Source organism: Apium graveolens, chromosome 5, assembly GCF_009905375.1.
Source record: "Apium graveolens cultivar Ventura chromosome 5, ASM990537v1, whole genome shotgun sequence".
NCBI lineage: Eukaryota > Viridiplantae > Streptophyta > Magnoliopsida > Apiales > Apiaceae > Apium > Apium graveolens.
In genome coordinates, this window is record NC_133651.1 from 302,098,553 (window position 1) to 302,119,197 (window position 20,645).

The 20,645-nt window shown below is 34.7% G+C and overlaps 1 protein-coding gene across 1 annotated transcript; it reads left to right on the forward strand.

Annotated features, from left to right (window-relative positions):
- The first annotated feature begins 11,061 nt into the window (after window positions 1-11,061).
- On the forward strand, window positions 11,062-19,442 carry LOC141659266 (uncharacterized). Its single transcript, XM_074466062.1, has 11 exons — window positions 11,062-11,793; window positions 12,848-13,112; window positions 13,690-13,849; window positions 14,053-14,800; window positions 14,893-15,322; window positions 15,434-15,615; window positions 15,999-16,158; window positions 16,954-17,181; window positions 17,275-17,625; window positions 18,424-18,525; window positions 18,777-19,442. The coding sequence occupies exons 1-11, from the start codon at window positions 11,285-11,287 to the stop codon at window positions 19,014-19,016; spliced, it is 3,375 nt and encodes a 1,124-aa protein (XP_074322163.1). The 5' UTR covers window positions 11,062-11,284; the 3' UTR covers window positions 19,017-19,442.
- The last annotated feature ends 1,203 nt before the right edge of the window (window positions 19,443-20,645 follow it).

Sequence of the window (20,645 nt, forward strand, 5' to 3'; positions counted from 1 at the left end):
AGCTATTTTTACCATAGGGAAGAATTTAGTTAGAAATTTATGTGCAAGATCCTCCCAAGTGGTGATAGAACCTGCTGGTAGAGAATGTAACCAGCACTTTGCTTTATCCCTCTGTGAGAATGGGAAAAGCCTCAGCTTAATAGCATCTTCAGTGACCCCATTAAACTTGAAAGTGTCGCAGATCTCGATGAAATCTCTGATGTGCATATTGGGATCTTCTATAGGAGAACCCCCAAACTGAACTGAGTTATGTATCATCTGAATTGTGCTCGACTTAATCTCAAAGGTGGTAGCCGAGATGGATGAGCTGATAATGCTAGACTAAATATCATTAATCTTTGGTTAAGAATAATCCATCAAAGCCTTTGGATTCGCTGCTTGATCTCCCATTGCATTGAGTGCCTCTTCTTCAACTTTCTCCTCAACAAAGATTTCTTCTTCACGTACAACTTCTTCCACTACTTGCTCCACTGCCTTCTCCAGTGCTCTCTTTTGAAGTTGAGAAAGCGTTAGCATACACGCTCTCTAGAGTACCTAAAAAAGCAACAAGCAAATAAGTAAGTAACAATGTCCGAGTCAATGAACTTTAACGATCATTGATGACAAACACATAAACTAAAAATTAACACCGAGTCCCCGGTAGCGGCGCCAAAAACTTGTTAGGACAAAAACACGCGCTAATAATTCACGCAAGTATACGCGTTCGCAAGTAGTATAGAATGATTTCTAGTTCGTTCTCACAGAGACTCTTATGGTAAACTTTAATCTATGCACTTATGCAACAATAATATGGTTATTATTCAATGCTAAGACGAATAACAAATTGGATTTGTTTATAACTAAGATATTAACTAACATGTAATTAACTAAGAGAATTAAAGGTTTGATTTATTATATTAGACAAACATGGGATTCTAACTTCATTAAATACTTCATTCAATAGCCTTATTATTCTTAACCTTAACATGCAATGGTGATGACAACTAATCAGACAACACGAAACTGATAAACGCCAACTTTCGTTGAACGAATACCATACTACCAGACATCCACAAAAGAGATAAAAGCTGAATAGACACCAAGTATGTTGAGACCCTATATGTCTATAGAATTTCACAACACAAAGGTTTAACGCGCAAGTTATCTATCGTGATTACATAGGGCAAGTAAGATGGTTAAAATTACCTACGAATCATGCATAACAAGTACATGAACCTATGCTAGCATGTCAAGTTCTAAATCTCTAAATTCATTATCGCTTCTGTAGAGATTAACACGCTATCTTATAAGTTCGCGACACTCATAAGACGAATAAGCACAACAAATATTAGGATATCATACAATCACCACACACAAGGTATCGAAACAATTTAACTAAAGAAATACATAAATAAATCCGTTAGAATCCCACGATAACGATTAGTTCATAACCGAACTCATCATCACCGCGAGTTCCGATGAAAGCATGGTATAATAAACTAGGTCTTTATAAAATGAATAAGAAACAAAGTATGTAATCCAGAGTATAGGGTCAAAAAAACAAGCAACGAGCATCCAACATTACAACTTAGAACAAAGAATCATAAGAATAAACTAGGTATTCTTCGCCTTCGTTGAATTGTGCTATAGGTTTTCTCGACATCTTCTCCTTAAGCTCTCGCACGTGCTTCTTATGAAAAATGTCCTTAAGTAGTGTTTATATAGCAGCCCGGTCAGAAGAGAAGTCTGAAAATTCACTCTTGTAATTGAAACAGAATTCTCAAATCCCGACACGGCGCGACGCGCGCTTCATCAGCACGGGCGCGCTGTCCTTCTACTCATCCGGCGCAGGCGCGCGCTATCACAGCGCGGGCGCACTGACCTTCGGGAAAAAACTGTGATTTTTATTTTCTTTGCTGATTCTTGATGGCTTTTCATGAGAAAACTTCCAGGACACCTTCCTAACACCAAATTAGCACCAAAGCAATACTAAATCTCCTTGATCCCTTATTAATTCCTGAAATGCAAAACACTCCAAAAACACATCAAAAACACAAATAACTCGAAAACGAAACATCAATTCGAATCTTTATGAAGTGTTATGAGTGGATATAAATGCCACTTAACACTTTCCCTTCCAGCTGTTATCCTTGTTGGATGACTGTCCCTTGTTTCTAAAGAATTTTGGCTTATTTACTCTAATTTTAGAGAATTTTCTTGCTAAGTAAGCCATGGACTGATCTAACTCATCCAAGGTGTACGATTCATCCTCTTCAAGTTCAAGAATAACTTGCTTCTGTGGTTCCTTGTTATTTTGCTCACTACTTGAAGCAACTGGAGTCTGGACTTCTAACTCATCATCAGATGACTGGCTGTCATTAACAATTAGGGCACTTGAACCATCCACAATGTGTCCTAGACCAGCTCTTAAAGATTTCTTTGGATCATTTCCAGTTTATAGGTTTTCAAGATGTCATATAAAACCTCCAGTGTCATTTTGCTCAAGTCTCTCCCTTCTCTTATAGCTGAGATTTTCTGTTCTAAATGGCCAGGAAGGGTGAGCAAAAACTTTAAGTTAACCTCCTCAGCTTCATAGTATTTTTCATGAAGCTACAAGTCATTAATCAGCTTATTAAATCTTTCAAAGATATCAGTTATACTTTCTTTAGGTTTAGCCATGAAACCCTCATACTGAGATACCAAAATTCTCCTTTTATTTGACCTAACTTCCTCTACTCCTTCACATAGAATTTCTATCTTCTCCCAGATCTGTTTGGTTGTGTCACAGTTGATAATGTTATTATACATTACATTGTCAAGTGATTTTATTAAAATTAGTTGCAAGCTACTATCTAGAGAGACTTTCTCCTTTTCGGGTTCAGTATATTGTGAAGGATCTTTATGAGCATAATAAGCTGAAATGATCATGTCTCCATCTGTAAATTCTTCAACTCTTACCATGGGGGTGAAAGGGCCATTCTTGAGAATCTGAACATATAATGGATTGGCCATCTTTATAAACAACAATATTTTCTTTTTCCATAATGTGTAGTTAGATCTATCAAAAGCAGGAATCTTGATACTGCTGATCTTTTGTGTATTCATTCTTCCAAGATCTTTAATCTGTTTGCTTTTAGATTTTGCTCTAATACCACTTGTTAGGTAATGAATACAACACATAGGGGGTGAATGTGTTTTAGACAATATTAAAGGCTTTTTTATTTTCTTTAACTTGGTGATCGAAGCAGATAAGAATTATAACAATATTATGTTAATTGAAATAAAGACAGTGCACACAATATTTCAAAATTCGCTTAATTTTATATAAAAATCAAGCTAGTGTTTTGCTACAAATTTTGGGTTCTTTTAATGTTAAGCACTCAGCTTCTTCCTTGAGAGAGTTACAAGCAATTCTAGATCTATTTGATACATTTTAAAAGCAAAGGACCAGTGTTTACTTTATAGATTAGTTAAAACAGGTATACACATCATACAATAAAATATACTAAACCCTACTTTAAGTTATTTCTAAAGCTTTCCATTTCTGGCTTAATGTATCTTTGCAAATCCCGTGAATCTGAGACTTTCCTTTGTCAGTTAATCTTGGCCTTTGATCTTGCACTCTTCAAGCTGCTTTTGTAGACTTTTCAATCTAAGTGATTAGATTGTTTGTTGATTAATAATCTTAAATATTTAACTTGTCCGCATTTTGTACTTGAGCTTCATATCGAGATCTTCAGTTTTAGCTATAGAGAACTGACATCTCGATAAGTATAATGGCTTAACGAGATCTCTTAGTTCTCTATAAGTGTTTTGACTTATCGAGGTCTCTGAGTTCTTTATAAGTGAACTTGGCTTGTCGAGGTCTCCAAATTTCTGCATGTAGAAATGACTTGTCGATATCTCTGAGATCTCTATAAGCATTTTTGACTTGTCGATATCTTTGAGATCTCTAATGAGAATTTGACTTGTCGATATTTCCAATCTTCATAACTTCATTTTGACTTGTCGATATCTCTTAGTTCTCTAGTGCATAAATGACTTGTCGATATCTCTGAGACTTCTCTATAAGCTATTTTGGACTTCTCGATAAGTCATTCTGGAGTTCTCGAATGACTTCTCTATATGACATGTTCTATGACTTTTAGATATCTTGACTTAGAATATTTTTTCCAAAACAGATTTATTCAACTCCACGCTCCTTCACAATTTCTCAGAGGCATGATCTTCTTGATATTCTTCCATAGTTTATTATTAGGCTTGAGACTGTTTACAGAAAAATACTTCATTCTAATATTTGACATTTTTACAGAATCAAGTGGTACAATACAAAATACAAATTTGGATTATCATACAACTAATTTTTAGGGCTGTGAATTTTGACTTAGTCTTGTTATAGTACAAGAATTTCTTGTACAACACTAACAATAAATAACATCATGACCAAGATCGAGAGCCACGAGTTAAGATCATCTCCAACTCAAATTAAAAAAAACTTTTACATTATTTTAATGTAAATTTCCCTTCAACCCAACTCTAAAATTTACTCCATTTTGGTGTTACACTAAAACTAACACCAAATTTGGTGTCACACCAAATTTTTAAAATTTTTGTATATTCATCATTACCCTTATACTTCTTATCTACAACAATTTTCCCATCTCTATCCAACCTACTTTATTATTTTTATACTTACTTTTGTATTTTAACAATAGAATAATCTATATAATACAACTATGATGTAAAATTTTACTGTAATGGGTTGGGGTGAAATTTCAATATAGTGTAACGTTTATACCATTTTCGTGTAAAATTCACACTAAAATATTGTGATGAATTGGAAATGCCCTGAAAAAATAGCAACTTCGTTGGCAAAACGTGAACATAGCATGCACGAATATAAATAAGATTTTCTATTAGCTATCTATTGTCATGCAATGGTAAGTCAAAATGAATGGCATTTGTAGAGCGCTTGACAACGTGATTATCAATTTTAGTGGTAACACCAGTCCACTTCCTTTATTTAGTCCAACTAAGAGCCTTTTTTATACTCATCATTTCAGCAATAACCGGTTGAACAGTCCTCAAATGGTAAACAACAAATGCCTCAATGAAATTTCCATCACCACCCATTATAATAATACCGTACTATAGGCATGATCTTCTACAACCACATCAACATTAATCTTGTTCGTTCCGGTGTTGGATTTAGTTTAATACTCGCCACTTTTAACAGTCTCATCAAGAACTAACACTGGTCCAAAACGGTTTGTATGAGCATATTTTCATTAATCAAGAACAAGTTTCGCAGAAAAAATTTCGGTGACATCCATAATAAATCATTACAGGCCTTCCAAATTGATCAAGTAATCACAAAATCTCCTCAACTCGTAAAGTCCAAAGTTTGCATCTGGGTACCGCTTATACCAGTAACCAGACCAATGCAAGCAATAAATAGCAAATATGCATGTCATCAAGAAATTAAAAAATAGTCTCCTGATCATGATGAAAAAATAAGCAAATAGTCGTCACGGGTACATGCTTATGTTGAAGTTGTACACGGGTTTGGAGATATCCTGTTAACGCTCTCCAGACAAAATATTTTACTTTATGTGAGATCTTCATCCTCCAAAGCTGGCTTCAAATGCGTGAGTCCATTTGCAGGTTTGAAGTTACCTTTGTAGCTGATAAAATCTATATGCACTTTTAGCCGAGTAAAAGATATAGTTCTCTTTAGACAAAAATCATATATTCATATTCATATCAACTACACCATTGAGAAGAATGCCAAGAATTATGTTGCAACCTCTTTCATTAAAAAGATCTTGTACTGCCTCCATATCCAATTCTCTACAATTTATTTTTATTAAGTTTTGAATTTTGAAATTTGTCAAATCAAATCAGGATGTGTTGTTATAAGATATCGACTACTATCGGTAGGAAGTTGTGCTAGCAGATTCGCAGGCTAGAAGATCTGCAATAATATTAAGTGCATTTGGGAAGGGTTGCAAAAAAATTAGATCGGATTAGATTCCGGTTGGATTATTAATGGATCTTAAAATTGGAATGGGACGGGATGAATTTTATCTTAAATCTAGGCCCGCAGATTGGTGCGAATCAAATTTTCAAATAATAATAAATTAACATTTTTAATTTCTTCGAATAATAATGTACATGTATTAAAGAAATGTAAAATACCGGATCTAAATGCGAACGAGTTTAAACCCAAAAAAACGTATTTTATTTAAAAATGGTATATGACCCGTTTAACCTCACAAAGAGTAGTGCGTAAAATATTAATAAGGTTATCGGATATGTCACATGAATGACAAATCACTCAAATAAATACAAGACAAGTAAGTAAATATGAGTGCATTATAATATTCTATTCGACAGAATATAAAAAAGGAAAAATCGAATAGAACTAGGAACTCCAATGATAAAAACGAGTTACTATAATCTTGCTTTTTATGTCTTTTAAAATATTATTTTAATAATATTTTTCTGATTCTGCTCTTTTGCGATGAAATACGGCAAATTTGATATGAGATGAAGCCGGAGAGGAGGTGGAGACATGTATGGTTCGTTAACATGCTTAGAGCATCTCCAAGGGGAGTAGCTATATCTGTTAGCTATATCAGTATAAAATAGATATTATCTAAAATTTGCTGAATCTGTAAGAGATATTGCTTTAGTGGTATTAGCTATAATGATTAGCTATATTTAAAAAACAGTTTTTATTGTTATTTTCAAATTTCAACGGCTATCTTTTAATGAAAATGATTGTGAAGGAATTTTTCTATATAAAATGTATATTACAATAAAAGTTAATATTTTTCAAAACATTTTACTAAAGTTTATATCATAATATTATATTGGTATTTTTCTATATAAAGTATATATTACAATAATTATATAAGTAATTAATAAATTTGATTAATCATTAATTTTTTTACAATTTTTTTATCGGATAAATTAACCTTAACATTACATAAATTAAATATATCTATATGTATATTATTATTATTGAAAATATCAAGTACATATATACATAAACACAGGCTAGGGTTTCATTCTCACGTGTATTAAAAATTATGGACAACACCACAAGAATGATTCTTGAAATCATGCAGGCAGAAGAAGAAGAGCATGAAGCAAGAATCAGAATGAGTGCTGCTTACCTTCATCATCAACAACAACAGGGAGCTGATTCTAGCCCGCGTCACGGTGGTTCTACAATGAATCATCGTGTAATTGATCGTAGTAGGGAAGAAGGTCATGCTAGACTATATCGTGATTATTTCTGTGATACACCTACATATACAGAAGCACAGTTTTGTCGAAGATTTCGAATGCGTAGATCATTGTTTTTACGCATTGAAGAAGCAATTACAGCTCACGATAATTATTTTACTCAAAGAACTGATGCTGTGGGAGTTCGTGGACTATCATCACTACAGAAAGTGACAGCTGCACTTAGGATGCTTGCATACGGAACGGCAGCCGACGCTGTAGATGATTACGTTCGAATTGGTGAGAGCACAACAATAGAGAGTTTAAAAAGATTTGTTAAAGCAATAGTTGAAGTTTTTGGAGCTGAATATTTAAGACGGCCAAATGATGAAGATGTGGCTAGATTGTTAGCAGAAAATGAAGAAAGAGGCTTTCCCGAAATGTTGGGTAGTATTGACTGTATGCACTGGAAGTGGAAGAATTGTCCAACAGCTTGGCAAGGTATGTATACAGGTCATGTTCATGAACCAACTATTATATTAGAAGCAATAGCTTCAAAAGACCTGTGGATTTGGCACTCTTTTTTTGGATTACCAGGATCATTAAATGATATTAATGTATTAGATCGATCTCATCTATTTGAAGATTTGGCGGAAGGTCGTGGACCTGAAGTTAGGTATACCGTCAATGGACATGAATATAACATGGGATATTATCTTGCTGACGGTATATATCCTTCCTGGCCAACTTTTGTCAAAACAATTTCAAAACCTTTGGGTAACAAAAAGAAATATTTTGCAAATGCACAAGAATCTGTTAGAAAAGATGTTGAGAGAGCATTTGGAGTTTTGCAATCTCGATTTGCAATGATTCGTGGACCATCGCGATTTTGGGATGTGAGCACAATGAAACCATGATCTCTGAAGAATCTGAGTTGTCTCTAACTGATTTGTTCATGATATAGTATATTTTTACGCTTATGATTTATTCATCTTATGTGTTCTAATGATCTGCTGTAGACTGTAGTATTACTTACCTATATCACCTTTATAATTGTCCAGTCTATCTAAATTTATGCAGTTTTCTGTCATTCTAAACTGCAATCTTCATGATATTAATGATTTTTTTTATAAATTGTTCTTTTTCATAGTAATATGGTGGAATACAAGTTGCTGGTATTTTTTAGTTTATTAATTATTGGAGGTTAATTACATGTATGTAACTGTAATGAGTAATCTGTAACCTCAAGCTAAGCACAGGGGCCAAAATTGATAACCACATTTGTAGAAGTAATCTACTACTTGTTCGATTAGCTAATTCCATTAGTGCTGCTCACATGGCCTGGAAATGTACTAATTCCATGAATAGAAGTAATCTGACCTTAATTGTTTTAAGTAAATTTTACTTGCAATACTTACAATACCTAGTAGACGATAAACCCTTACCACTTTAGCTATCTTATCACGCTCAATACTTGCAAACAAAAGCACAACTAAATAGAGGTTGTTCTGAAGGAAAAACCTGATGCAAAAACGAAACTGAAAATGACAGAGAAGACATTGCCCAAGATCACAGAAGCAGCATAGCTTGTATACTCTTTAGCCGTGATCACAGCATCACCAAATGATAATGAACTAGTTGTTATATACAATCTTAACATTTAGCCTAATGGATACACTTAGCCTAATGGACTCAAAATATTGATGTACATGCTGAATGTTACACAAAAATAGAGTCAATCACACATCAACAAAGCTAATTCCAAATGATTGGCATCATACTAAAACCATAGACCTCAAAAGCCAGATGTCTAAAGATCTCAAACTCCTACCAAAGCCAGAACCACCAATATTAATAACAATCCAATTCTGTTATGAAGTGAACACTCTTTATTCTTTGTGAAAGCTAATAAACACTCCAATTCAACAATGACTGATCATAACAATCTTTATTCTTTGTGAAAGTTGCACAACATATATTATCAAATATTGGCTCATCGTGATTCAGAACATTTTCTCTACACTCTAATTTTACCCTTCCTACGATTTGAACAAATACTTGCAATTTTTTAAAAACTTAAGCCTTGATCAATAGTCCCTACCAATGTTCTCATAGTTTCGGTTAATCCAGCATCCAACTACTGTATTTACCCACTACATAAATTAAGAACAAAGTATCAACTTAAAGGCATCAAAGGCATGCTAAACATATTATAAAAAATTATAAATGTAATATTCAAGCAATCATTCGTCTATAAAATCACGAAATGTCAACAAAAGCGAAAGACATAAACAATTAAAGAAAACAAACTAGTACCTTATCTTGCTCACTTGTCCCGCTTTGATTTTTTGTGCAAATTTGGTTGTAAAATCCAACAAATTTGGCCACTTTTTCATTGATTATGCACCATCGGTTACACAACGAATTTGCTATTCGATCACTTTCAAAGCCTTCTTTATTATCATTAAAATATTTCCAAATCCTATCCCAATAACACGTATGTGTTTGATCTTTACCTTGTATCGGGTCCATACTAATGTTTAACTAAGCGGACATGAGTACCTTATCTTCTTCAATCAAGAAATTTTTGGACCTCTTTCCCTTTTTCGATTTCACAACAGCTTCTTTTGGTGGTTCTTTTTGTGGTTGGGCTTGGGATTGAGAAGGGGGTTGTTGCGAAAACATCAAGTTTTCAAATTCGTATGAATCATTGAGGAAAGATGTAAACGATCCTTCCATTTTCTGTAAAAATGCTAATGAATTGAATATTTACTAAAAATCCCTAATTTCTAAGAACTAAATCTCTAATTATATATCAGCATACATGTTTGTTATAACAGTGACAATATTGTGAAGAAACACTGATTCAATGGAATGGACTATACAATAAATCAAATACAACAAATATAGAAAATAGTTGAAAACATACCTCTCTCGACTCAGTAGGAGAAAACTAAAAAATCCGGAGAAAACTGAATACAACAGAGGAGGATGGGAGATGATAAAGCAGAATAACTAAGTAGCGGGAAAAGGGAAAAATAGCAGCGGGAGGTAGAAACAATGGCGGGAGATGACATGGAATTGATATAGCTAATGAGAAGAGGATCAACAAATTTGGAGGATGAACTCCCGATAGCTATAAATTTAGCTAATAAAAAGACCCCGTTGGAGTGAGTAAAATTATAGATAATAGGTATATTAGGTGCCACCTGGCAATTTTACCTAACAGGTGAATAGGGTTGGAGTTGCTCTTACGCGCATCAAATATATTTAAGTGCAATCACACAAAGCCATTGTCCAACTTCAATAATACAAATAGGAAAATGTTATTTTCAGAGATATTTTTTTGTTTTCAGAACAATATTAATGTGAAAAGATAAAGCTGCCCTCCTTGCATTTACGATCAAAAGCCCTGAAAATATGAATATAAAGGTAATTTGGTATTTTCGTAATTTTTTTCTCTGGAAACAAAACAAGAGCTCTGAAAATAACATTTTACTACAAATAAACTCCTTTGTAAAATTTCCAATTATTCCTTATTACCGAATATCAAAATTTTCAAATTTTGATTGAATTTTATTTTTTCAGTTTTACAATTAGAATCAAATAAATAACAAACAACTCGAAATTCTTGAAATTTAATACAATTACCATTACGATTATAACATCCTTGAACTAAAAATACACAATTTTAATATCGATTCTGATTTTAAACGTTAATGAAGTTTTGTTTTGTTTTTCGTATTTTAAGTTCTAACGGTCTTTTTTGTCCGTTAAATCACGAAATATTTACTTCTCGTACGTGTGTATTTAAAGAAGCGTATCTCTAGATTTTAGGGTTCCTTTTCTACTCTTCTTCTTCTTTGAAGGTTCTTCGAGCCTTCTCTCTCTCTCTCTCTCTCTCTCTCTCTCTCTCTCTCTCTCTCTCTCTCGATTTTTCAAATTTTCACAACACGCTCCAATAAACAGAACTATTTATATGTATATCTCTCCCCCTTTCCAAACCTACCCGACCCGATTCAATTTCCCCTAATTTATCCCCTCTTTCTTCTACAATCCCTCAATTACTTCAATGCAGGTTACTAATTCAGATAAATTAGCACCCGAACCATCCAATTCCAACGAAAAAGCCGATAAAAAAGAAGACTTGGAGCCTCCAGAGCCCGATTCGAGCCCCAATTGCGACTCGGTGCTCGACGTTTCCGGTAAAACGTTGGATTTGGAGTATCCGGAGAGTCGACAAGGCGGTGGCGATGTAATTGAGAGTTATTATGTGTATAAGAATGTGTTTAATTTGATTCCGAAGAGAGTAGGGAGTCTCGGAAAGTTGAAGACTTTGAAGTTTTTCGCGAATGAGATTAATGTGTTTCCGCCTGAATTTAGTTATTTGGCTCAGTTGGAAAGTGTGCAAGTTAAGATATCGGCGCCCGGGTTGAATGGATTGCCTTTGCAGAAACTTAAGGCTTTGAAAGAGCTTGAATTGAGTCAAGTGCCTCCGAGATCTTCTGCCTTTCCGATTCTTAGGGAAATTGCCGGGCTTAATTTGTTGACTAGGCTTTCGGTTTGTCACTATTCGATAAGGTAGATTTTATTTATGTGTGTGCTATTTTGTTGTATCAGTCTTGTTAATCATGTTAGTTTATTTAAAACTGCTAATTGTTTAAATTGTATTTCGTTCGTTTTATAGTAGGATTGCCCATGTAGTTTTAGGTGCAGTGTATAATAGGTAAAACTTAAACCTTTAGTTCTTTCGTTTTTGAAGTAGGATTGCGCTTGTAGTTTTAGGTGTATTGTAAAATAGGTAAAATGTAAATCTGTAGTGAGAGTTTCTTTGAGATTATAGCCTTTACTTTTCCTGTAGTTTTGGGTTTTAAAATAGTAGAATATATGTGGGGAAGTGCTAAAGTGTGTAGATTGTTACAAGTTATGATCAATTGTTAAAATAATTTAGATTTTGACAATCGTATGTGTAGAAGGTCATAGCAACTTTTGATTTCTTTCAGTAGGTTTTGGCAGTGTGTAACTGGTACAACAGCCTTCCATGTATTCTTGTTTCCCAAATCCAAGATTCTAATTGACCTTTAACTTCTAGAATAATTAAACTGAACTTTATTTCTGATAAATATATAATAGAGCTCCGAAGCTGTGTGCTTTTTTTAGGATAAGGAGTTAGAATACAGAGATGTGGCCTACGTGCTGGACTCGTACGAGCCTAATCAGAATAATTATTATGTATATGGGTGTGACGTCTATTTATTATTTACATCTCCTGAAAAAGAATATTAATCCACAAATCAGAGGCCATTTAATAACCAACTGTAGATCACAATTAGTACTAATGTATAATTTGGCATTACATTTGTCTATACTGTTGGTATATTTATTCTTTTGATACCATCCCCTTGTTGGTTTATGCTCCTATTGTCATGATAGTGTAGTGTGAAGACCAAATCTAACTGTTGCATTCTATTCAGCATTGTATATTTTAGATATAATATATAGAGTATAGATGCTACTGCTACCTCATATTTATATGTCGCTATCTGAGATATTTAAACTGAGCCTTCAGAAAGGTTATATGCCACTTTCTTTGTATTTGTTCCCTGACTTTCACTGCCCCCTCACTTTTTTGCAGATATCTGCCTCCTGAAATCGGCTGTCTCAATAATCTGGAATATTTGGACCTTTCATTTAATAAAATGAAAAGTCTACCAATTGAGATAACTTACTTGAATAACTTGATATCTCTCAAAATAACTAATAATAAATTGATTGAATTACCTTCGGAGTTGTCCTCCCTAAATAGATTAAATGACTTGGACCTCTCAAATAATCGATTGACGTCCTTGTGCACTCTCGACCTTGGCTTGATGCATAACCTTCAGAATTTTAATCTTCAGGTATGTATCACTTTGTTGGTTGATCTTTCTTCCTTCAGCAAGATATATCTGATAGGTTGTCCTTCGAAATTTCGAGATCATCCTTGAGGATTTATCATCATTACTAAACTTGTTCAGAGTTTTTAGGGATGTTTCACCTCCTAATATGCATACAAGTTCATCGTAATGCAATTATAGTTCCAAACTTGTAGAAAGTTATTCGGTTACAGATACCAGTTCAATTCAGTTTTTTTAATCAATTGACCTTTTTACCTGCTTGAGTCTCATGGTTTGTTGCCATATATCCAGTATTGTTTTTCACTTTGTTCTGTATGCTCTTTTTGGTACCAATTCCAATATTTATACCTCTCAAATCCTGACAAATAGAGATGCTTCTAAAGTTCCGCTCGACAAACAAAGCAATTGGCCTTTAGTAATATATTTATTTTGGTTTAAATTTAGTGATTATATGGGCTTAAGTTTTGTTATTATTCCATTTTTTGTTAGTCTACAGGTTCTAGTCTTTGCTCTGGTATAGTCAATATATGAATCCGGCTTTAAGAGCTCATTCAATTAATATTTCTTTACCTTGTTTTAGTACAATAAGATTCGAGACCCTTGCCAAATTCCCGCGTGGATGTGCTGCAACATGGAAGGAAATGATGGAGACATGATTGCTGATGAATTCATCAGCTCTTCCGTAGAAATGGATGTACTAGAAAGTACAGTTCCAGAAATTTATGGCAGTCCCAGGAAAGGTGAGGCTGAAACTAACTCTCGCAGTGCTTCACTGGACCTCTCCCTCCCTCCCTCCCTCCCTCCCTCCATCTCTCTCCTCTCTATATTATTTATATATAGAGAGAGAGAGAGAATCCTTTCCCAATTTTTTGGCTTCTCCGTAAAATAATATAGCTTGCGTTCTCTCCTGTTCATAATTATGATACACTTTGTGCTGGTTCAGGCTCTTCTAGTGCGTCTTCAAGTCATTTTAGTGGGTCATCATCAAGCAACCGGAGTTCTGCTGCGCGGAAGTCAGGCAAGGGGTGGAAACGGAGGTATTATTTGCAACAAAGAGCACGTCAAGAGCGTCTAAACAGCAGCAGAAAGTGCAGAGTTGAAGATTCTACTGAACATTTGACACTCAAGGCTACTGATGATAACAAACTTGCTTGTCTTGCTTCAGACTCCCTTAAAGATGCTACATCGGACATTGTATATCCTGAAATTAGCGATAAAGAACTACTTTCCGGAGATCCTGAATGTGAAAAATTGCCTATTAGGCTGGAGGATGATGATATCAGTTCACAGAATGACTGTTGTGAGGAAAGCTGTTCATTTGACATGTCTTCTGTGGAGAAACGTGTAAAGAGTAAAGACGAATGCATAAAGGATGGCTCATCTTTGAATTCTCTTTCAGACGTGACAGTCGTGCAAGATGAAAAAACTGTTCCGGAAACATCTAGTGTTAATTTAAAGTCAAAAAGGCATCCTGAGAAGGATCTTGACAGTCCCAAACCTAGAAAATCTCGGAGACCATTTGATAGACACTTGAATGTGTGTCTTAAATATAGCACTGAATCGTTTTGCAGCACCGAGGACCACTTACCAGATGGGTTTTATGATGCAGGACGAGATCGTCCTTTCATGCCTCTAAGAAGTTATGATGAAAATTTTCATATAGGCACACGTGAAGTTATTCTTCTGGATAGGTGGCATTTCTATCTCTTATATCTAAATATTGATATTGATAATGTTGTCGCTATCCTAATGGGCAAGTTGAATTTTTTCTGATTGTGTTTAGGGAAACTGACGAGGAGTTAGATGCAATTACTCTTTGTGCTCAAGCATTGGTATGTCAGTTTAAACAGATGAATGGCTCTCCAAAGGAAGGGGAGCAGGTTCCTGCCGAAAACTTGCAAATTGCATCATTGCTTGCCCTTTTTGTATCTGATCACTTTGGAGGCAGTGACAAAAATTCAATCATTGAACGAACACGAAAAGCTGTTTCCGGTTCAAATTATACAAAGCCTTTCGTTTGCACTTGCCCAACTGGAAATGGCGAGAGTATCAGGAAATCAATGAAAGAGGGTTTGGACTACCCTGAAGATATTGTAATACAAGATCTTTGTGAGAGGTCACTACAATCTGTTAAAACAAGACAGAATTCAGTCATTGTTCCAATTGGGAGACTGCGATTTGGTGTCTGTAGGCATAGATCATTGCTACTGAAGGTTGGTTTTTCACTGGAAATGCTTTTCACTCTCTTGTTTTGGTAGATATCTTTCACTTTCTTCTATTACTTCGATTACAACCTAACAAATATCCATATTCCTTTTCTATAGTACCTATGTGACAGGGTAGAGCCTCAAGTACCCTGTGAACTAGTTAGGGGCTATTTGGATTTCTCTCCCCATGCTTGGAATGTGATTGTTACTAAGAGGGGCGATTCTTATGCTCGAATGATTGTGGATGCATGTCGTCCGCATGATATAAGGGCCGAGACAGACCCAGAATATTTTTACAGGTTATTTTCTTCTCTGCAAGTTTACTTTATCATGTGATGATTCATTATAATTTTTTCTGGTATTTGGACATCCTCATAAACTCGCATCCTTGTGGCAGTGAAGGCATGTCAATCAGTCAATGTTTCTCGAAGGTCTATAATACATATGATATGCCAAATGTGTGGTGTTCATATAGTAGGGTGCTAATGATATGTATTCTTTATGAAAGACTACTCTGTTTGGGGTGGGGGTTCATTTCAAATTACTGACTTGTTTGTTCAAATTGTGATTTCTCATTATTTAATCTGAATTTTAAGTTTTGCTCGTTGAATGCTTGGTTTTTATATATTTATATGTTCTTTACCTAGAAGAATCACTTGATCAGTGTTTCCTATCTCTTCAGATATATACCCTTAAGTCGAGTTAATGGTTCTCTCATGGAAGGGGACAGTCTTGGTCACAGAATTTCCTTTCCCTCTCTGTCGTCATCTGAAGAAATTGGCAAAGTAGGTTCTACTAAAATTGTCCGCTCCAAATTAGGATCAGTTGAGACTGCTGCCAAGGTGTGGTGATGAATAAGTCTTATCACACTTCAATATTTCTTTTTATACTGTTTGTGGATTGTTATTGGTATTTTCCCACAATCATGTTTTCATGTTTTGGTATTGCATGTCAAATTATTTCGACTTTGTAGTGCAATCTACTGTGATAAAGGTTTTCTTTTTTGTAGTTCTATCTTCTGTATAATGTTAGCTGCAGAAGCCGATAGTTGTGTGGATCACTTTTCGCCTTAGGCAACTCTATAATTTTATTATAAAATATGATTGTCTTGAAATTTCTTACTGACCGTTCACTGGGTGAAGGATGTTGTTCGTACAAAGCATGTTCTATCATATAATCTGTATCTCTGTGACTCAAAATGTACTTAAAAATAGTTACAGATCCTTAAGAATATCCTCTGTATATAAAAAAGATTTCAGTTAGTTCTACATGCGACTAAACCATTACAAGGTGAAGCCACTAAGCATTCTCACCATAAACAATCCAGTAAAGATTCTTATCCTGAAGTTTTCCAATTTCTTTTAACCAATGACAACATTTGACTCTGTACAACCAAATCTGACAACTGAGTAGGATAATGCTGTAACAATTCCTCCTTAAGATTATGTATATAATTTGTTCCTGACTACTTATGTATGTGGCCAGGAAGAATTGATTCTTTCATATTGTCTGATTGAAGAACTTGTTTAATTGGAGTAAATATGACCCCTGTACTTGTACATTGTGTAATAGCTTATCGTTTTTGTACTAAATAGTTGGAACATGGCTAATGGTGTCAAAATGTAATTGTTTTGCAGGTTCGTACACTAGAAACTTGTGGGGCTTCTGCTGATGAAATTAAGAATTTTGAGCTTAATTGTTTAGGGGAAGTAAGAATTTTAAGTGCTCTGGAGAGTTCTTGCATTGTAAAACTTTATGGTCATCAGATATCTTCCAAGTGGATCCAATCATCAGATGAAAGTCCGGAACGTCGTATATTACAGTCGAATATCTTAATGGAATATATGGAAGGGGGGTCCTTAAAAGTAAAATTTTCTCCAATTTTTGTGATCTGATTTGAGTCATCTCATTAATTACAATATATGGAACTTAGTTTTTTTTTGTCAATTTTGTAACAGAATTATTTGCAGAAGCTGTTTAGAGATGGTAAGACAAATGTTCAGGTGGAGCTGGCATTGGATATTGCTAGAGATGTTGCACATGCCCTTTTGGAGCTACACTCTAAAGATATCATTCATCGTGATATAAAAAGTGAAAATATATTACTTGATTTGAATAGGAGAAAATCTGATGGATCTCCTATTGTCAAGCTATGTGATTTTGATAGAGCAATACCTCTTCGCTCGTTCTTGCATTCCTGCTGCATTTCTCACAATGGAATACCTCCTGCTGATATCTGTGTTGGGACACCTCGTTGGATGGCCCCTGAGGTTTTTCGTACGATGCATGAATGTAGACTGTATGGGCTGGTAAGTTGATCCTCCAGTGAGATTTGTAGTTTTTAATTTGTTGTCAAGCTAATGTTTGATAGCCTTAAAGTTTTTTGTATGATAGATAACGCTGTGCTACTAGCTCTTCTATGATTTCTATCTGAGCTACAATAAGTACCAATATAAAAGAGTTATACTACTGATATGATATGTAATAGTGGCTTCTTTATAAAGTACTGTACACTGTACAGGCAGTGATTTGTCATAGTTCAGTTGGTCTCTTGATATGAAAAATTAATCATTTGATAGATGATTTGTTGTTAGCCCAGTAAGTAAAAAATAATAATCTGTCTCATTGGAGCCTTATTTTTCTTGGACTGTGAGATTTGAATGGAAGTATAGATAATATTAATAACTGTGTGCGTGTATAGTATCTGTGTATATATTGTTTTATCACAATGTACAAGAGTAGGGGAGGAAAATGAAACAACTTCACCAAAGATGTAGAGCACTCAATGTAACTAATATTGTGTATTAACAGTTTCTATTTTTTTTTTAAAATATGTGTAGTAGCCTGTGTAGTAGCCTGCGCTTCACGTTCTCATTACTTTCCCTGTAAAGAGAACTGACATTGGAACAAGATTACGTATTCATGAAGTTGGTGAAATGATAGAACTATTTTCTCAGTTACAGAACCATATTTTTCTAAATTCTAACTTATCATACTTGTTTTGTTTATGCCGAGTGAGCTGACCTGGTGTAATAGATACAGTTCTTGCCAGTGACTTGCTTGTCCAAATAAATAACTCGTTCAGTTAATTTCTTTTTCGGCTGTAGGAAGTGGACATCTGGTCATTTGGGTGCTTACTCTTTGAGTTGCTGACGTTGCAAGTCCCGTATTCAGGCCTTTCAGAGTCGGATATTCCCGAACTCCTTAAGGTCTGTCTCTGTTTTCTTCTCTCTTAGACATGTATGAGCCGAGCTTAAACAGTGATAAGTGATGTCTAGAGTCTACCCTTAACATATTACAATAGTTTTTCAAATTTACTATGCTAAGACGTTTAAAAGTTCGAAAATGCCAGCATAGAACATAATTGATAGCCTTGGGAGTGACCATCAGAGAAACACTAATAAAAGCGCTGCAAATGTATCTTATTTACAATCAATAACATTACATTTGAACCAAACAGATGGGAAAAAGACCGCCATTAACAGATGAGCTGGAGGCTTTGGATTCACGTGAAGATCCTACGATGGTTCACTCTGGCGCCGACTCAGACCCTGACTTTGAAAGTCTGAAATTTCTCGTTGGCTTGTATAAACAATGTACGGAAGAGGATCCAACTGACCGTCCCACTGCGGAGAACCTCTATCACATGTTATGCTCGAGGACAAGCTCAGTAACTAGTTCGAGAAGTTCAGAGGAGTAGTTTATCCTCAGATAGCACTTTCTTTCGCGGTGTCTAGTTTTGTAGTCCTAGGAAGAATGTTTTTCAAGTCAACTTAGTTCATGTAGAAGACCTCATTGTCATGTTTGCCTTCAAGTCAATGTAACTCCCTTGTAATTTTTATTTTTTTTTATTTCTAAAAATAAACTAGGCCACCCCTGTAACATTGTCTACACAATTTCTTGTTCTGAGTTGTAGTGTCAAGGTCACGCATCATGTGGACTGTTCGTTAGAGATATACCCAGTAGTCAGTGGGTTATCCACGATCCATTTGTCATTGTATCAGTTTTATATACGTAGTCAGATCATGTATCTCTTACTGTATGTACCTAAACTCCCAATTGGATGGGCCGGGAATGAATCCCTTGTCATGTATTTAATTCAGCTAGATCAGCGATGTTTTCTTAATCCTTACTAAATTGTACGTGAGCTTAAATGTTTGTATTTGTAAAATTGAAGGTGCAGCGTTTTACTGTGTTTTTATATACATGGTTTCTGATTGCCTTCATACTTGTCTTATAGATAAGGTAGCTGTTGTAGCTGTTATATGTATGCGCGTATGCGGCAAAAATTTTATGTGAGGAACATTTTCCTCGGTTCCATGCCATGTAATTTTTATTCTATGCAAGGCATTAATTGTCTCAAGCTCGAGAATTTTAATGTAGCAATTTATTTGCTTCACAATATTCTGATTTGTCGATTCTATGACAGAGAGCTTATAGTTATACCTATCCTGTACAAGTTAGGGCTCAGGAGTTTGATACAATGCAAGGATTTTTAGGATTCTAGATATTCAAGTACCGCTGATTTTTAAGTTTCCAAGGAAAATAACCAGTGTTCTAAAAATCGGTCTAGGCGGCCGCCTAGGCGCTAGGCGGTGGTAAAACGCCCCGACTCGGACCTAGGCGGTGATTTAGGTGTTTTTTCAAAAAATCGGGTCAAAATCGGGATTAGGCGGGCTAGGCGGTCAAAAATCGGTCCTAGGCGGTTTAGGCGGAAAATAATTAAAAAAAAATATTTTTTTTACCTTTTAATAATTTAATTCATTAATTTCATAATTTCACACAATAGCATGTCAATTTCTAATATAAAGTATTGGTAATAAGTAATAAGTAATTAAATATATTTACTTTCTCACTTAAAATATAAAATTAACATATTATAATTAATTTAAAAGTGTGAATTAAAATATAGTTAATATTGTAAACTCAATAATTAGTATATAACGCATGTCAAATGTGTAGATATTGTTTAATATCATTCTAATTTCTTTTTTCAAACAAATATTTGACATATTGATCATTATATAATTATAAAAATTAAAAATAATATTTATATTCTTTCGATTAATGTTCCGATTAATCGGTCCGATTAATCTCCGACTTGCCGATTAATCTCTCGAAGGTACCCTCACCGCCCTGGCACGCCTAGTTGCAAAAAGCGTTCAGCAGAGAAGACCTAACTCTTTGCTATCAATTTTTAAAAAGAAGGGAAGTAAGTCTAAGTAACGTAAATTAGTTTCACTTTTACTTCTAGTTGTGCTTCCGAATTTTAGAATGGAACGAAAATAAGTGTCGATGAATGTAATTTGGTATATTTTTCTTCCAAAAC